Genomic DNA, 17952 nt, shown 5'->3' on the forward strand with positions numbered 1-17952 from the left:
TCGGCCGACGTTTTCATGAAAAAGGCCATTTTTTTCTTTAAAATATTCACCAAAAATACAAATTCCACCGGAATCCAACCAAAACCGGCGAGCCTCATTCCACCAGTGAGGAGGACATGCGTGTGCAATTTCGAGTCAATCGGTCAAAAGACGACCGTAACCCTAACCCTAGCCCCATAACCCTAACCCTAGCCCCCTAACCCTAACCCTAACCCTAACCCTAGCCTCAGCCTTAAGCCAGCCTCATGAAACATTGTCCCTCTCACTAAAATATTCGCCAAAAATACAAATTTCACCCGAATCCAATGGGGACTGCTGTGTCTCGTTCAGCCAGTATAGGACCACGTCTGGGAGAAATTTCGAGTCAATCGGTCCAAAGACCTGGAAGCTATTGAAAAAATCGGCCGACGTTTTCATGAAAAAGGCCATTTTTTTCTTTAAAATATTCACCAAAAATACAAATTCCACCGGAATCCAACCAAAACCGGCGAGCCTCATTCCACCGGTGAGGAGGACATGCGTGTGCAATTTCGAGTCAATCGGTCAAAAGACGACCGTAACCCTAACCCTAGCCCCATAACCCTAACCCTAGCCCCATAACCCTAACCCTAACCCTAACCCTAGCCTCAGCCTTAAGCCAGCCTCATGAAACATTGTCCCTCTCACTAAAATATTCGCCAAAAATACAAATTTCACCCGAATCCAATGGGGACTGCTGTGTCTCGTTCAGCCAGTATAGGACCACGTCTGGGAGAAATTTCGAGTCAATCGGTCCAAAGACCTGGAAGCTATTGAAAAAATCGGCCGACGTTTTCATGAAAAAGGCCATTTTTTCTTTAAAATATTCGCCAAAAATACAAATTTCACCCGAATCCAATGGGGACTGCTGTGTCTCGTTCAGCCAGTATAGGACCACGTCTGGGAGAAATTTCGAGTCAATCGGTCCAAAGACCTGGAAGCTATTGAAAAAATCGGCCGACGTTTTCATGAAAAAGGCCATTTTTTTCTTTAAAATATTCACCAAAAATACAAATTCCACCGGAATCCAACCAAAACCGGCGAGCCTCATTCCACCGGTGAGGAGGACATGCGTGTGCAATTTCGAGTCAATCGGTCAAAAGACGACCGTAACCCTAACCCTAGCCCCATAACCCTAACCCTAGCCCCATAACCCTAACCCTAACCCTAACCCTAGCCCTAGCCTCAGCCTTAAGCCAGCCTCATGAAACATTGTCCCTCTCACTAAAATATTCGCCAAAAATACAAATTTCACCCGAATCCAATGGGGACTGCTGTGTCTCGTTCAGCCAGTATAGGACCACGTCTGGGAGAAATTTCGAGTCAATCGGTCCAAAGACCTGGAAGCTATTGAAAAAATCGGCCGACGTTTTCATGAAAAAGGCCATTTTTTCTTTAAAATATTCGCCAAAAATACAAATTTCACCCGAATCCAATGGGGACTGCTGTGTCTCGTTCAGCCAGTATAGGACCACGTCTGGGAGAAATTTCGAGTCAATCGGTCCAAAGACCTGGAAGCTATTGAAAAAATCGGCCGACGTTTTCATGAAAAAGGCCATTTTTTTCTTTAAAATATTCACCAAAAATACAAATTCCACCGGAATCCAACCAAAACCGGCGAGCCTCATTCCACCAGTGAGGAGGACATGCGTGTGCAATTTCGAGTCTATCGGTCAAAAGACGACCGTAACCCTAACCCTAGCCCCATAACCCTAACCCTAGCCCCATAACCCTAACCCTAACCCTAACCCTAGCCTCAGCCTTAAGCCAGCCTCATGAAACATTGTCCCTCTCACTAAAATATTCGCCAAAAATACAAATTTCACCCGAATCCAATGGGGACTGCTGTGTCTCGTTCAGCCAGTATAGGACCACGTCTGGGAGAAATTTCGAGTCAATCGGTCCAAAGACCTGGAAGCTATTGAAAAAATCGGCCGACGTTTTCATGAAAAAGGCCATTTTTTCTTTAAAATATTCGCCAAAAATACAAATTTCACCCGAATCCAATGGGGACTGCTGTGTCTCGTTCAGCCAGTATAGGACCACGTCTGGGAGAAATTTCGAGTCAATCGGTCCAAAGACCTGGAAGCTATTGAAAAAAATCGGCCGACGTTTTCATGAAAAAGGCCATTTTTTTCTTTAAAATATTCACCAAAAATACAAATTCCACCGGAATCCAACCAAAACCGGCGAGCCTCATTCCACCAGTGAGGAGGACATGCGTGTGCAATTTCGAGTCAATCGGTCAAAAGACGACCGTAACCCTAACCCTAGCCCCATAACCCTAACCCTAACCCTAGCCTCAGCCTTAAGCCAGCCTCATGAAACATTGTCCCTCTCACTAAAATATTCGCCAAAAATACAAATTTCACCCGAATCCAATGGGGACTGCTGTGTCTCGTTCAGCCAGTATAGGACCACGTCTGGGAGAAATTTCGAGTCAATCGGTCCAAAGACCTGGAAGCTATTGAAAAAATCGGCCGACGTTTTCATGAAAAAGGCCATTTTTTTCTTTAAAATATTCACCAAAAATACAAATTCCACCGGAATCCAACCAAAACCGGCGAGCCTCATTCCACCAGTGAGGAGGACATGCGTGTGCAATTTCGAGTCAATCGGTCAAAAGACGACCGTAACCCTAACCCTAGCCCCATAACCCTAACCCTAGCCCCCTAACCCTAACCCTAACCCTAACCCTAGCCTCAGCCTTAAGCCAGCCTCATGAAACATTGTCCCTCTCACTAAAATATTCGCCAAAAATACAAATTTCACCCGAATCCAATGGGGACTGCTGTGTCTCGTTCAGCCAGTATAGGACCACGTCTGGGAGAAATTTCGAGTCAATCGGTCCAAAGACCTGGAAGCTATTGAAAAAATCGGCCGACGTTTTCATGAAAAAGGCCATTTTTTTCTTTAAAATATTCACCAAAAATACAAATTCCACCGGAATCCAACCAAAACCGGCGAGCCTCATTCCACCGGTGAGGAGGACATGCGTGTGCAATTTCGAGTCAATCGGTCAAAAGACGACCGTAACCCTAACCCTAGCCCCATAACCCTAACCCTAGCCCCAGAACCCTAACCCTAACCCTAGCCTCAGCCTTAAGCCAGCCTCATGAAACATTGTCCCTCTCACTAAAATATTCGCCAAAAATACAAATTTCACCCGAATCCAATGGGGACTGCTGTGTCTCGTTCAGCCAGTATAGGACCACGTCTGGGAGAAATTTCGAGTCAATCGGTCCAAAGACCTGGAAGCTATTGAAAAAATCGGCCGACGTTTTCATGAAAAAGGCCATTTTTTCTTTAAAATATTCGCCAAAAATACAAATTTCACCCGAATCCAATGGGGACTGCTGTGTCTCGTTCAGCCAGTATAGGACCACGTCTGGGAGAAATTTCGAGTCAATCGGTCCAAAGACCTGGAAGCTATTGAAAAAAATCGGCCGACGTTTTCATGAAAAAGGCCATTTTTTTCTTTAAAATATTCACCAAAAATACAAATTCCACCGGAATCCAACCAAAACCGGCGAGCCTCATTCCACCAGTGAGGAGGACATGCGTGTGCAATTTCGAGTCAATCGGTCAAAAGACGACCGTAACCCTAACCCTAGCCCCATAACCCTAACCCTAACCCTAGCCTCAGCCTTAAGCCAGCCTCATGAAACATTGTCCCTCTCACTAAAATATTCGCCAAAAATACAAATTTCACCCGAATCCAATGGGGACTGCTGTGTCTCGTTCAGCCAGTATAGGACCACGTCTGGGAGAAATTTCGAGTCAATCGGTCCAAAGACCTGGAAGCTATTGAAAAAATCGGCCGACATTTTCATGAAAAAGGCCATTTTTTTCTTTAAAATATTCACCAAAAATACAAATTCCACCGGAATCCAACCAAAACCGGCGAGCCTCATTCCACCAGTGAGGAGGACATGCGTGTGCAATTTCGAGTCAATCGGTCAAAAGACGACCGTAACCCTAACCCTAGCCCCATAACCCTAACCCTAGCCCCCTAACCCTAACCCTAACCCTAACCCTAGCCTCAGCCTTAAGCCAGCCTCATGAAACATTGTCACTCTCACTAAAATATTCGCCAAAAATACAAATTTCACCCGAATCCAATGGGGACTGCTGTGTCTCGTTCAGCCAGTATAGGACCACGTCTGGGAGAAATTTCGAGTCAATCGGTCCAAAGACCTGGAAGCTATTGAAAAAATCGGCCGACGTTTTCATGACAAAGGCCATTTTTTTCTTTAAAATATTCACCAAAAATACAAATTCCACCGGAATCCAACCAGAACCGGCGAGCCTCATTCCACCAGTGAGGAGGACATGCGTGTGCAATTTCGAGTCAATCGGTCAAAAGACGACCGTAACCCTAACCCTAGCCCCATAACCCTAACCCTAGCCCCCTAACCCTAACCCTAACCCTAACCCTAGCCTCAGCCTTAAGCCAGCCTCATGAAACATTGTCCCTCTCACTAAAATATTCGCCAAAAATACAAATTTCACCCGAATCCAATGGGGACTGCTGTGTCTCGTTCAGCCAGTATAGGACCACGTCTGGGAGAAATTTCGAGTCAATCGGTCCAAAGACCTGGAAGCTATTGAAAAAATCGGCCGACGTTTTCATGAAAAAGGCCATTTTTTTCTTTAAAATATTCACCAAAAATACAAATTCCACCGGAATCCAACCAAAACCGGCGAGCCTCATTCCACCGGTGAGGAGGACATGCGTGTGCAATTTCGAGTCAATCGGTCAAAAGACGACCGTAACCCTAACCCTAGCCCCATAACCCTAACCCTAGCCCCAGAACCCTAACCCTAACCCTAGCCTCAGCCTTAAGCCAGCCTCATGAAACATTGTCCCTCTCACTAAAATATTCGCCAAAAATACAAATTTCACCCGAATCCAATGGGGACTGCTGTGTCTCGTTCAGCCAGTATAGGACCACGTCTGGGAGAAATTTCGAGTCAATCGGTCCAAAGACCTGGAAGCTATTGAAAAAATCGGCCGACGTTTTCATGAAAAAGGCCATTTTTTCTTTAAAATATTCGCCAAAAATACAAATTTCACCCGAATCCAATGGGGACTGCTGTGTCTCGTTCAGCCAGTATAGGACCACGTCTGGGAGAAATTTCGAGTCAATCGGTCCAAAGACCTGGAAGCTATTGAAAAAAATCGGCCGACGTTTTCATGAAAAAGGCCATTTTTTTCTTTAAAATATTCACCAAAAATACAAATTCCACCGGAATCCAACCAAAACCGGCGAGCCTCATTCCACCAGTGAGGAGGACATGCGTGTGCAATTTCGAGTCAATCGGTCAAAAGACGACCGTAACCCTAACCCTAGCCCCATAACCCTAACCCTAACCCTAGCCTCAGCCTTAAGCCAGCCTCATGAAACATTGTCCCTCTCACTAAAATATTCGCCAAAAATACAAATTTCACCCGAATCCAATGGGGACTGCTGTGTCTCGTTCAGCCAGTATAGGACCACGTCTGGGAGAAATTTCGAGTCAATCGGTCCAAAGACCTGGAAGCTATTGAAAAAATCGGCCGACATTTTCATGAAAAAGGCCATTTTTTTCTTTAAAATATTCACCAAAAATACAAATTCCACCGGAATCCAACCAAAACCGGCGAGCCTCATTCCACCAGTGAGGAGGACATGCGTGTGCAATTTCGAGTCAATCGGTCAAAAGACGACCGTAACCCTAACCCTAGCCCCATAACCCTAACCCTAGCCCCCTAACCCTAACCCTAACCCTAACCCTAGCCTCAGCCTTAAGCCAGCCTCATGAAACATTGTCACTCTCACTAAAATATTCGCCAAAAATACAAATTTCACCCGAATCCAATGGGGACTGCTGTGTCTCGTTCAGCCAGTATAGGACCACGTCTGGGAGAAATTTCGAGTCAATCGGTCCAAAGACCTGGAAGCTATTGAAAAAATCGGCCGACGTTTTCATGACAAAGGCCATTTTTTTCTTTAAAATATTCACCAAAAATACAAATTCCACCGGAATCCAACCAGAACCGGCGAGCCTCATTCCACCAGTGAGGAGGACATGCGTGTGCAATTTCGAGTCAATCGGTCAAAAGACGACCGTAACCCTAACCCTAGCCCCATAACCCTAACCCTAGCCCCATAACCCTAACCCTAACCCTAACCCTAGCCTCAGCCTTAAGCCAGCCTCATGAAACATTGTCCCTCTCACTAAAATATTCGCCAAAAATACAAATTTCACCCGAATCCAATGGGGACTGCTGTGTCTCGTTCAGCCAGTATAGGACCACGTCTGGGAGAAATTTCGAGTCAATCGGTCCAAAGACCTGGAAGCTATTGAAAAAATCGGCCGACGTTTTCATGAAAAAGGCCATTTTTTCTTTAAAATATTCGCCAAAAATACAAATTTCACCCGAATCCAATGGGGACTGCTGTGTCTCGTTCAGCCAGTATAGGACCACGTCTGGGAGAAATTTCGAGTCAATCGGTCCAAAGACCTGGAAGCTATTGAAAAAATCGGCCGACGTTTTCATGAAAAAGGCCATTTTTTTCTTTAAAATATTCACCAAAGAACTGACCCTGCCACTTTCTGGCTCCAAATGGTCTCTGAGACAGCTTTCCCAGGTCTGAGGAAAGTAGCCCTGTACATCTTGACCATGTTTGGCTCCACATACAGCTGCGAGGCAGCTTTCTCCACAATGAACATAATTAAAGCAAAATATTGTTCCAGGTTCACCAATGAACACCTGCATATGTGTATGCGAATGGCCCTGACACCATTCCAGCCCAGATTCAAAATCCTTGCAGGACAAGCTAGAGCTCAATTCTCTCACTGAACAATTGTTCTCTCCACGTTAGACAGGCCTCCTCACTCCCTGTTTTTAAATCTCTTTTAAAAACCTACTTTTATTCTTTGGCTTTTAGTACACCTTGATTTATTTCCACCTTGTTCGACATCCTCTAACTTGCCGTGACCTTGTTTGTTTTTATTTTTATTTAATTTTTTACGTGTTTTTCATGTTCATGTTTCATATTTGTCTCTTTTGTGCTTCTAACTTAACTTTGAAATTATTTAATGTCTCAATGTACAGCACTTTGGCTACCCATGTGGTTTTTAAAATGTGCTATATAAATAAAGTTGATTGATTGATTGATTATGATATATAATTATCATATAATCATATAATTCGTAATAATACATATTTATTAGTTGATATTTCATATTAACAATCTGAATCTGTAATGTAACTAGTAACTAATGTTTTTAATAACGGGGTCAAAAGTAATGTATTCTCTTACAAATTTGTAATGGAGAAGAAAGTAAACATAAAATGGACAGAAAAGGACAGGGTAGTGTTCTTCCAGCGTCTGGCCAAGCTTTATGTGCACTACATCCAAATCTTCAGACAGCTGGAGGAGGTGTATGACCAAGTGGTCCACCCACAGAAGAGACAACTTATTCGGGTGACTCTCGATGGTGTGATGGGGAGGGTGTTAGAGCTGAAGAATGAAATGGTGGAAAAAGAGTTCTCAGAGTACTACTACATGGATGATGTCCTTCACGACTTGAAGCTCAAACCTGCAGACCTTGAGATACCTATCCCTCGCTATTTCATCAGTGAGCGCAGCAAAGAACTCCAACAACGAAAGATGATGCTGACAGATATCCTTAAAATGGTGGAGGATACTGAAAGCCCAGAGCCTCTAAAGGTCAAGGACATGAGTCAAGAGGAGGCCGTTAAGATAATTCAAGTGGCAGAGAGGGCCCGCCAAGGTTGACTGAGGGCAAAGTTGAATGAAGAGAGCAGAAATATGAACAGGATGTACAGGACAAAGGACTCGGGGACAGCTGACATTGAGTTGGCCTCTGTTTGTATTCAGAAGGTGTGGAGGGGTTACATACAGAGGAAGAGGGCAAAGATTGCTCGGGATGAAGAAATGATTTTTCTGGGAATGGCCATGGATCCAAAATACCAGGTGCCACTCCCTGCAGAAATTACTGCTCAGGCCATTGAAGCTTCATTGCGCATCAAACAGGAGGAGTACGAGGATGACTATCAAAAGTCTGTAGTGGCTGTCACAAACAAAATATGGGATGTGGAGGGTGATGACATCAGCAAGACCATGAAAGACCAGATCCAACAGTGGTTCATTGAATGCCATGATGCTACAGGATCGTTCCCAGACTACCCTGATGTAGAAGATGGAGGCTCAGCCCTAATCTTTGCTGAAAAGGACCCTCAGCAGTTAATGGAAGAAATAGCTGCAAAGGAAGAAGAAGATTCCAACAACAAACCAAAAGGGAAAGAGGAGAAGAAGGAAAAGGAAAAGGGTAAAAGGGACAAGGGGAAGGATGATGAGGAAGAAGAGGAAGCAGGTTTGAAGATGCTGCCTTCAGCTTTTCTGCCAGACTTGGAAGTGGGAAACAAAAACTTTGTAGATTTTTGGAAAACCCGCAATGAGTTCAGAAACTTCAACCAGAAGCACGAGGTGGAGCTTATCCAGGAAGAAAAGAGGAAAGACGTTGAGACAGAGATCCGACTACAGGTAGATGAGCAAATGAGACAAAAGCTGGCTGAATGGAAGCTAGCTGTGGATAAAGACAAGGGTGGTAAAACCAGAGGAACTGCCAAGAAAAAGAAAGGATCTAAGAGTGGAAAGAAGAAGAAAAAGGAGAAGGATTTAACATCTGATAGGACTCTTGAGTCTCTGTGCCAGGAGCTGGTGGAAAATGGCTTGTTGAAACAGGCAAATAATGTTAGGCTGCAGGATTACTTGGGTGACTATAGCTACCTTGGCACCACACTGAGGCAAAATGACATTGAGCCCATGCCATCACTGTCAGATGTGCGGCAGGTCTTATCTCTGTATGCAATTTTACCATTAGGCTCTCAGGTGGTACATGAGAAGGCTCCTCTGATAAAAGCCATCCTGCTGGCCCTGCCAGCAGGTGTAGGTAAGAAGATGTTGGTCCATGCAATCTGCCAGGAAACAGGTGCCAACCTGTTCGATCTGTCTCCTCTGAACACGGCAGGAAAGTACCCAGGCAAGAGCGGCCTCGCCATGATGCTTCACATGGTGTTTAAGGTTGCAAGATTGCTACAACCTTCTGTAATATGGATTGAAGACACGGAAAAAATGTTCTACAAGAAAATACCCAAGGAAGAAAAAGAGCTGGATCCCAAGCGCTTGAAGAAAGACTTACCCAAGTCTCTCAAGTTGATCAAAGGAGAGGATTGAGTCCTGATCATAGGAACAGCTAAAGACCCATCAAGTGCTGACATCAAGTCACTGTGCAAAATGTACAGCAAAATCATCCTCATCCCTAGACCGGACTATGGCTCAAGATACATCTTGTGGAAGCAACTGATCAAAAAGCAGGGAGGTGAGTTAACCAGAGCACTGGACCTCAGCTCTCTTGCAAAGATTTCTGATGGCTACACACCAGGTCACATGATCCAGGTGATACAGAGTACTGTCACCAAGCGTTGCATCCTACAGCAGGCACACCGGCCACTGAGTGCTGCTGAGTTTGTTGCTCCATTAGCCAAGATTGACCCTGTGTTCCAGGACGAAGAAGAGGCCCTTAAAAACTGGTATGCAAAGACGCCCTTGGGAAAGAAGAGGATTAAAGCTGCCACTGGAAAGGAAGAAGAAGAGGCTTCAGCTAAAGGAAAAGATGTAAAAAAGAAGAAAGGGAAAAAATAAGTTTGTCATAATGTATTAAATGTCAGTTGTCTTATGATATATTTCCCCTGAAATGTGCTGACAGAATATATAGGTGTTTAACACACAGACACTTCACACACACTTGTACCTCGAGACCGGACACTCTAACCCTAACCCTAACCCATAGGACCACGTTTGGGAGAAATTTCGATTCAATCGGTCCAAAGACCTGGAAGCAATTAAAAAAATCGGCCGAGGTTTTCATGAAAAATCACCGCTTTTCTTTAAAATATTCACCAAAAATATAAATTCCACCCGAATCCAATGGGGACAGCTGTGTCTCGTTCAGCCAGTACAGGACCACGTTTTGGAAAAATTTCGAGTCAATTGGTCCAAAGACCTGGAAGCTATTGAAAAAAATCGGCCGGGGTTTTCATGAAAGATCACCACTTTTCTTTAAAATATTCACCAAAAATACAAATTCCACCCGAATCCAATGGGGACTGCTGTGTCTCGTTCAGCCAGTATAGGACCACATTTGGGAGCAATTTCAAGTCAATCGGTCAAACGACCTGGAAGCTATTAAAAAAATTGCAGATGTTTTCATGGAAAATGGAGACTTTTCTTTAAAATATTCAAAAAAATTATAAAAACTGCTGTGTCTCATTCTACCAGTATAGGACCACATTTCAATCGGTCAAATGACCTATACCAGTATAACAAGACATTTGGGAATTGATTTTGAGTCAATGGCTCAAATGAAGACCTGGAAGCTATTGGACAAAATAGCCAGTGTATTCACTTAAAATGGTGATTTTTGACACAACGAGTCATAGTGTTCACTGTCCCATGAAGGACAACATTAGATTTATTTGGTTAAAAGAAGAATATAAATCACACTGATTTAAAGAACTTTAAAGATAACGTTGGTCAGCACAAAGATGCAATTTTTCTCTCTATCCACAGCAGACCTGTTGCCTTCTTCAGTCTGGATTCCTCAGGTGTCTCGCCCAGTTTGTTTTAACAAAACATATCAGACTTATTCATGCATTATATATCTGGATACAGCCGAGCTGCTCAGCCTGGCTTCCATTCAGCTCAGCTCAGAAAGCCTTTCCCCAACAGAGCATCATAAAAGCCTGTCAAACTGTTGACAGCAAACCTAGAACTGCAAACAAGGTCAATTACGACTCTTTCTATTATCAATTTTTTATATATAGTTTTACATTTGTAAAACTTTCCTCGAGCGATTTAAAAGTATTTTGACGTCATCACAATATAAAGTGTGCTCGGAAAAACTGTACTGCCGTCTTTGCTGTAATCAATATACTTTAAATCAATTGCAATCAAGTTTGCTCCATTCACCCTAACCCTGAAAAAATTTATAATCCTGCTCATAAAATGTTAATGTTTAACAGCAGTGGATGTCCTCCTATCTACTGACCTGAATGCTTTTATGACCACAAACAATAAGCTAGATATGATAGTGGCCTGAGCTAAGCTGCTCCTAGTGTTCTTCTAAGAAAACACATTACATAACTGTATTATTACAAAATCCCTGTTGGAACTATCAGACTGATTTCTCTCCAGAGCAATCCTGCAAACCACTTACCTGTTGTGATGCAAAAGAGAAACCTCAGTTTCACAGGTTAAGAGAGCAGTTGAAAGAATAACTGGCACTGTGCAGATTCAGCAGTTATTAGAGTAATTACTTTCAACACAGTCGGCAAGATTGCGTGTAAAACCTACCAACGTCCAAAGGTCCCCACAGGTGATTACACTGGCTTTTTCAGCTCCTTTCTTATTTTGATGAATCTGAGGACTATATACTGTAACTGCATGGCATTCCTCTGAGGTGGATCAGTAATGAAAGAGAGCCATGCACTTGATCATGCACTTTAATGCACTTTTAATTACATTAATCTCACATCAGTGACCTCAATTGAGGTGTTTTCTTATCACAAGTCTTCATTACATATGTTAGATTGAACAGAAAAACATAAAAGCACTGTACATGTTTTGCCTAAAGTACTGCACCATAAATCCAGATTTGCATCATTTGTAGCCAACAAATCTCTATTATCAGATTTTCTGAGCACCATACAAGACAGAGGCAAAGCAGGGTGTGGAATGATTGTGATATAAAAAAACAGAAGCCTACAGAAATGTCAGAGACATATTCTTGCAATCATATAATCCCAAGACTATTCAGTGAAAAACAGCGATACATATTTAGAGATTGTACAAGTATGAATAGAAGAATAGAGAATATAACATAGATTAAGAGGTATTCAACAACTATTTTGAGCTAAGAAGTTAGAGAACCCAGAACAGGGTCCTTGTTTTCACACAATGTGATATGTTGAATAACAATTTATAGCATAATATAAAATCAGCTGGTTTTTGGAGACACCATGAGGACGCATCATTGACTCAAATGTATAATGTGCATTTCAGGAGTTGGGGTAGTACAGTATACATATTGTTTGTACTATATGGTAAATCTGTTATAAGAGTAATTACAGCTGAAGTGGAACAAGTATAATTTGCACATCACTGTGCAGGCAGGTACACTTTTATCTTGTCCAACAGTGCAGTGGGATCCTGTAGGAAGGCTGGAAGGTTGTTCCTGTTAACGTAGGCAGCCAAGCCCACTGCAGCAGTCGACAGAATCAGAGGCCACATAAATGATCTCTTGTGTTTGGGCTCATCACAGGGCCTGGTCTGCATGGGGCGAGTCACTCTCTCCCACTGAGTGAGGATGGCCTGACGGGCCCCAGCCCACTTTCCTGGCCCTTTGAGACGATACTGGTATGGTGTGCAGGGACCGAGCATCACATTCAGTCCCAGCCTTGGATCAGTCAGCAGCATTTTTGGGATGTTTGGTCGAACCCCCACCAGCTTTGCTATCTCATCCATGTAGCATACATAGTCAACCTGGATGGTGTGTCTCTGACTGGTGACATACCTGAAAAAGAGACCTGAGTTGAACATTATAACGATAATGATAACAAGATCTGTTTCTTTTCAGTACAGTTCAGTGCAGTACCTTTCTGCCATTGCTTGCTGCTTGCATTGGACATCTTTTTGCATGGCAGCCATGGAGGGAAGCTTGATGCAGCCTGTTTGAGAGGTGGCATTGTAACATTGTGGTTTAGTCCTTTAAACACAACATACTTCTATAAATGGACAGAGTGATGGAAAAAGGTTGCTTCATTTATTTATTTATGTCTTACCTTTAAAGACCCGTGTGGCCCATCTGGCCTGCATCTCAGAGATGGGCATAATGGCCCCCAGTGGCTGCACTAGACCAATGATGGCCAGAGTGGGGCGGTCCAGCTCAGGAGGAAACACATACTTGTACAGAGAGGCTTTGTTCTCAGATGCTGAGACAACATGTGAGGCCAGGAATGGAAATGAAAACCTGTAACCTGTGGCAAACACCTGCAAGACAGGAGACTCATCTCAGTGACACACTACTGGCCGACAAGTCTATGAAAGTGTAAAGAGAACAGAGTGATACACAGACTGTTATTGTAAGTTAATGAGCGTCTATACAAAAATAACCTACCACCAGGTCAACATCCTCCACTACACTTCCATCATCAAACTCCACACTGGACCCCTGAAATCTTCGGATGTTGGGTTTCACCTGAACGGTTCCAGACAGGATGCGGTTGGGAAGCTCATCATTCAGTGTGGGATGTTGGCTGAACACCCTGAGATTTATATTCACACTCTTTAATTATGTTTCTGCAATTTAATTATTACTGCAAATCATGTTCATGCACAGAATGAGCATGCTGAAAATGATGATGCTGAAAGCTTGTCCTAAAGGTTATTCCAGGCGGTAAAATGTCACAAACTAGTTTTTTATATCAGTTGTCTGGGGACCATACAGCAAATGTCAAAACTATTCTGGCTAACACTTGTTGAGATATTTCTTCTAGACTAGTGTTGAGAGAACAGGGTCAGAGTCTGCCCTATGCAAGGCAAAAAAATATATATAAAAAAATATACACTAGCTCTTTTGTGCAAGCCGTGCTTTAACTCTAACTGTAAAAAAAAAAAAAAAAAATGACAGATACAAATACACTACCTGTGCTTTGGCTTAAGATTGTACAGAGCGTGGTCGAATCTTTGGTTGAGTCGGTTCTCTGCCACACCACAGAAATAACCAAAGGGAAGGATTTTTCTCATAGAATCCAGCACCCTGTTAAAAAACAAATCGAGGGGCAGCCCGTTGTCCCCGACCCGGTTCAGAATCCAGGCTCCCCTTCGAGTGCTCAGGTAGAGCTGGGAAGAGAACAGACGGCTGTCAGTGATTATATTAGAAATATTTAACAGTTAGTTTCAACATTATTTTACTAAACTCTATGGCTCTGTTACCTGTACCTGTTTAAACCCATATTAATTTTTTTTAATACAGGTAAATTAAATAATTTAAACCAAATTATTTTGTTTATGTCTGAACTATAGATGTTTACAGTTTGATTGTCTGACTGTGTTATTTAATCTTCTGGATTCTACTGCACAGCTGCTGTCACAAAGTGCACTTTCAGTCTATCACACATATTTCATCTATATGTAACTATTTTATCCAAACCTGCTTGGTGACTCTGCTCAGCTCCACTGCGATGTCTCCTCCAGAGTTTCCTATTCCAATCACTACAGCCTTTTTATTCCTCCACTCCTCAGGAGTCTTGTAGTCTCGGCTGTGGAAGTACTTTCCCGTGAAAGTGTCAATGCCTGAAAAAAAAAAAAAAAAACTTGACACTGCTAGACAAAGTGTTGCCCTACTCTTACTGGGAGAGGGCTTTAATCTTTATTTGAAGTAGACATTACAGCTTTGCCCTAAAAATATAAATTAAGCAAAGGTTAAGGACATTATAGTGACACATTATTCATTATTATTTATTGGTGCTGCTTTCTGATGATACAGGGTTACATAAAATTGGGCAGGGTTGCTGGTACAGGCTTGTTCATACTGTGTCAAAGGTTGATTCTGTGTATTTAAAGCCTATCAGTTGTACCTGGGAAGTCCTGTAGTGGCATGTTGGGGTGACAGTGATGTCCAATACAGATCATCACAGCATCAAAAATGTGTTTCTCCTTTTTGCCATCCTTGTTCTCTGTCTCAACATCCCACTGGCCTGAGTGAGAAAAATCTGATCTCTGCTTCAGCTGCAAGACTTTGGTCTGAACAACAGAAAGACAGAAACAGATAACAGTTTGCTGATAACAGTACAAAAACTGAACAATATTTTTAATTAAACCAAGGTCCAAGCTTTCCTTTCGTATCCATGTGGATCACCTTATCAACAAGCTTAGGTCCAGAATTGGTTTCCTATATAGAAATAAGTCCTGCTTCTCATCACAGAGTAAGAAGATTATTGTTCATGCCTCTGTAATGTCTGTTCTTGATTTCAATGATGTAATATATATATGCATGCCTCAGCCTCAACATTGAAACCCCTAGACGCTATCTTTCATAGTGCCCTACGCTTTATCACCGGGGACCCATATTCAACACACCACTGCACATATAGCAAGGTGGGCTGGCCATCTCTCACCATCCGCAGAGAACAGCACTGTCTACTATTCATCTACAAAGCACTACTCGGAATGCTTCCCCCGTATTTAACTTCACTTTTAAATTCTCGCTCTACAGGTCTCCCAGGAAGTTAGTGAAGCATCCTTACATTGAAGCGTATGTGCTTGATGAGCTGAAAGTTGTCAGCATACATTCGGAAGTAGTCCATGATGAGGGAGTTGTGCATGTAGTTGGGGAAGTGTGCAGGAATGGGGAAGTCACTGAAACACATCATCTCCTTGGAGGTGTTGATGATGACAGAGTGGTAGATGCTGGCCCTGTCTGGCTCTGGATTCTCCTGCAAGAACAGCCAGGAGGTGAGAAAATAATCATCCTTATTCTCTAAAGAAAATAAATAAAAATAAGATCTAACCTGCACACAGTGTGACCCACCTTAAACCTCCACAGACCACCAATGTCATCGCTGCTTTCGAAGCAGACAGGCTCCAGCCCCTCATCCAGACAGCACTTGATACAGGCCAGACCTGAACTACCTCCTCCAATCACTGCCACACGACGAGTCATACTTCAGCTCTGTGAATCATGAAACAGATTACTATTTATGTGTAAACAAGTTGCACATCTCAGGAAGCCCCCCCATCCCATCTCAAGTTTAGTTTGTTTTTTTTTTTCTACGATTTTATTTAGATTTTTCAGTGCATACAAGACAAGACAAACAACCACAGGCTTCACGATAGAACAAGCCTGTGGCCAAAATAAACTAAAACAAAACATAACCAAACAAAAATACACTACAATTGCTCCACACATCTAACCAACAGGTTCAATATCAGTGTCGTCATCTAAGCTTTCAAAACAGGTAGGGGTACATTTGCACCAAATATCATTCCTCTTTATGAAACACCCACATCTCAAGACCAATAAATTGATTAATTAAAAAAAATTTAAAAAGTAAATAAATAAAGTAAATAAATAAAAATCATGTCACCTCCAAGATATTAGGTCTAAGAATTCAGTGCCCGTAATACTTCCACCCATATGCTTTCAACTTGGGTCAATTTATTCTTTTCTATGGCGATTTCAGTTTCCTGATATATGTGGATTGTATTTATGTACTTTATTCCTTGTGCAGTAGGTTCTATACATAATCTTATATTGAATTAAACGTAAATTTTCGTTGACAGTAATATCTCTTGTTAAATTCCAACAATCCCTCCACCTTACGTCGGTATCCTCTCGTTTTAAATCTCGGTTCCACAAATGTATTATTGACTGTAGCAAATGATCTACTGAATACGATTTCTGCAATAGTCCCATCTAAACCATCTCAAGTTTAGTTTTAACTGGTGGTTTGGACATTTCTCTGAATGTTGGATCTGAGCCACATTCACAAAGCAGAATCAAAGTTCAGCACGAGCTAGTATGTAGCTCAAGTGCGCGTTAAAGGACACGTACTGTAACCATTCTCACTAATCCTTGCAGTCTAACGTCCAAGGTGAGTTTCTGAAGTGACGCAACAGCATACTTAATTAGTACATGCATCATATCAATATCGTTAAGTCATCAACCAGCCACTGAAGCATATAGCCTACGTCTGAAAAGTGCATAATTTAAAAAATAGCCTAAAATAAATAAACTTCTTCCTCTCATCTTTTTACGTTTTTCACGTTTTATAGAAAGTGCTCCACCAACCGAACCTGCTATCGCAACCAAACGTTGTTGTTCACGGTCCCTCTCCTGTACTTCACATACATGGACTCTGCATGGGCGTTGACAACAACCTCCAAGTTTAGCGGAGATTTTTTTCAACAGCATTTATTATTTTTTTCTCTCGAACGTTGACGCACTCAAATGTTACGCTCGAGTTTCTGCACAATGTACTGTAGCCTACTGTCTTACCTTTTGCGACACGAAGAAGTTTTCCGTGGCAGGTCCGTTCAGCTCAACAGTGGGCGGGCGCAGTGACAGTGAGTGGGATCGTGTAAATGCATCAGTAACAGTGTCCTAAAGTGAACCCTTGACTCAGTGCAGTCACAGAGAACACGCCTGGTGGAAAAGCAAACATGCAACGCCCCCAGAGCAACTTGCTGTATGCCACATTTAACACGCAGGGGTCGAGATCATTGACAATTAATCAACAACTCTTATTTTGAATACCAGTCCATGGAGATACTATTAAGACTTCCCACCAGTGACCAGACAAATTATATGTTACTAGGTTTTATGAGTTTTAGCTATTTCACCTTTTGTAGTGTAATGTTTACAGTGTTTTTAACTTAAAACAACCTTTTATAACACTATAGTGAATTATGTGCACATTACAGCAATCCTCCACTGTACTTAGAGCAGCAACATCACATCTGCAGTGATTCTGGACACTTCAAATTAAACTTACACTCACAGCGAACTACCAAACATCTTGAATGTGCAACCATTTGGCTGTAACTGAATACCACAATAACATTTATCCCTTTGTCTGTACATATACAATATTAACATTCCCCACAAAGTAAAACTCTAGAGCATCTAACTGTTATTTTAGAAATTACTAAATTAGACTAAATTACTTTCCTGCTGTTTCAATTAAATAAACACAAATTTGGTCGTACAATTTTGGATACACGCAAACACTCTGTTTTAATCGTTAATTATGTTGCTCACTTTCTCCTTCTTTCATACATTAAAGGTGCACTATGTAGT

The 17952-nt window shown here is 42.3% G+C and overlaps 1 protein-coding gene and 1 pseudogene across 2 annotated transcripts; one reads left to right on the forward strand and one right to left on the reverse strand.

The window, feature by feature from the left end:
* The first annotated feature begins 7337 nt into the window (after positions 1-7337).
* On the forward strand, positions 7338-9737 carry LOC311258065 (dynein regulatory complex protein 11-like; annotated as a pseudogene). Its single transcript has one exon. The product of its transcript is annotated as a dynein regulatory complex protein 11-like (transcript).
* A 1843-nt stretch (positions 9738-11580) lies between these two features.
* LOC311258886 (flavin-containing monooxygenase 5-like) lies at positions 11581-17246 on the reverse strand. The gene is made up of 10 exons (XM_084355561.1): positions 17152-17246; positions 15685-15825; positions 15401-15589; positions 14732-14897; positions 14305-14447; positions 13798-13994; positions 13270-13417; positions 12935-13142; positions 12748-12820; positions 11581-12666 (listed from the first exon to the last, which is right to left on the reverse strand). Exons 2-10 carry the CDS (start codon positions 15814-15816, stop codon positions 12252-12254), a joined length of 1671 nt encoding a protein of 556 aa, XP_084211687.1. The 5' UTR covers positions 15817-15825; positions 17152-17246; the 3' UTR covers positions 11581-12251.
* Between the last annotated feature and the right edge of the window lie 706 nt (positions 17247-17952).

Source organism: Pagrus pagrus, assembly GCF_965226575.1.
Source record: "Pagrus pagrus genome assembly, chromosome: 6".
NCBI classification, from domain to species: Eukaryota; Metazoa; Chordata; class Actinopteri; order Spariformes; family Sparidae; genus Pagrus; species Pagrus pagrus.

Coding starts and splice junctions, on each gene's coding strand:
- LOC311258886 (XM_084355561.1), bottom strand. CDS start 15,816: ATGACTCGTCGTGTGGCAGTGATTGGAGGAGGTAGTTCAGGTCTGGCC. Junction 12,821..12,934: donor GGCCACACGGGTCTTTAAAG/GTAAGACATAAA, acceptor CCTCTCAAACAG/GCTGCATCAAGCTTCCCTCC. Junction 12,667..12,747: donor CAGCAAGCAATGGCAGAAAG/GTACTGCACTGA, acceptor TCTCTTTTTCAG/GTATGTCACCAGTCAGAGAC.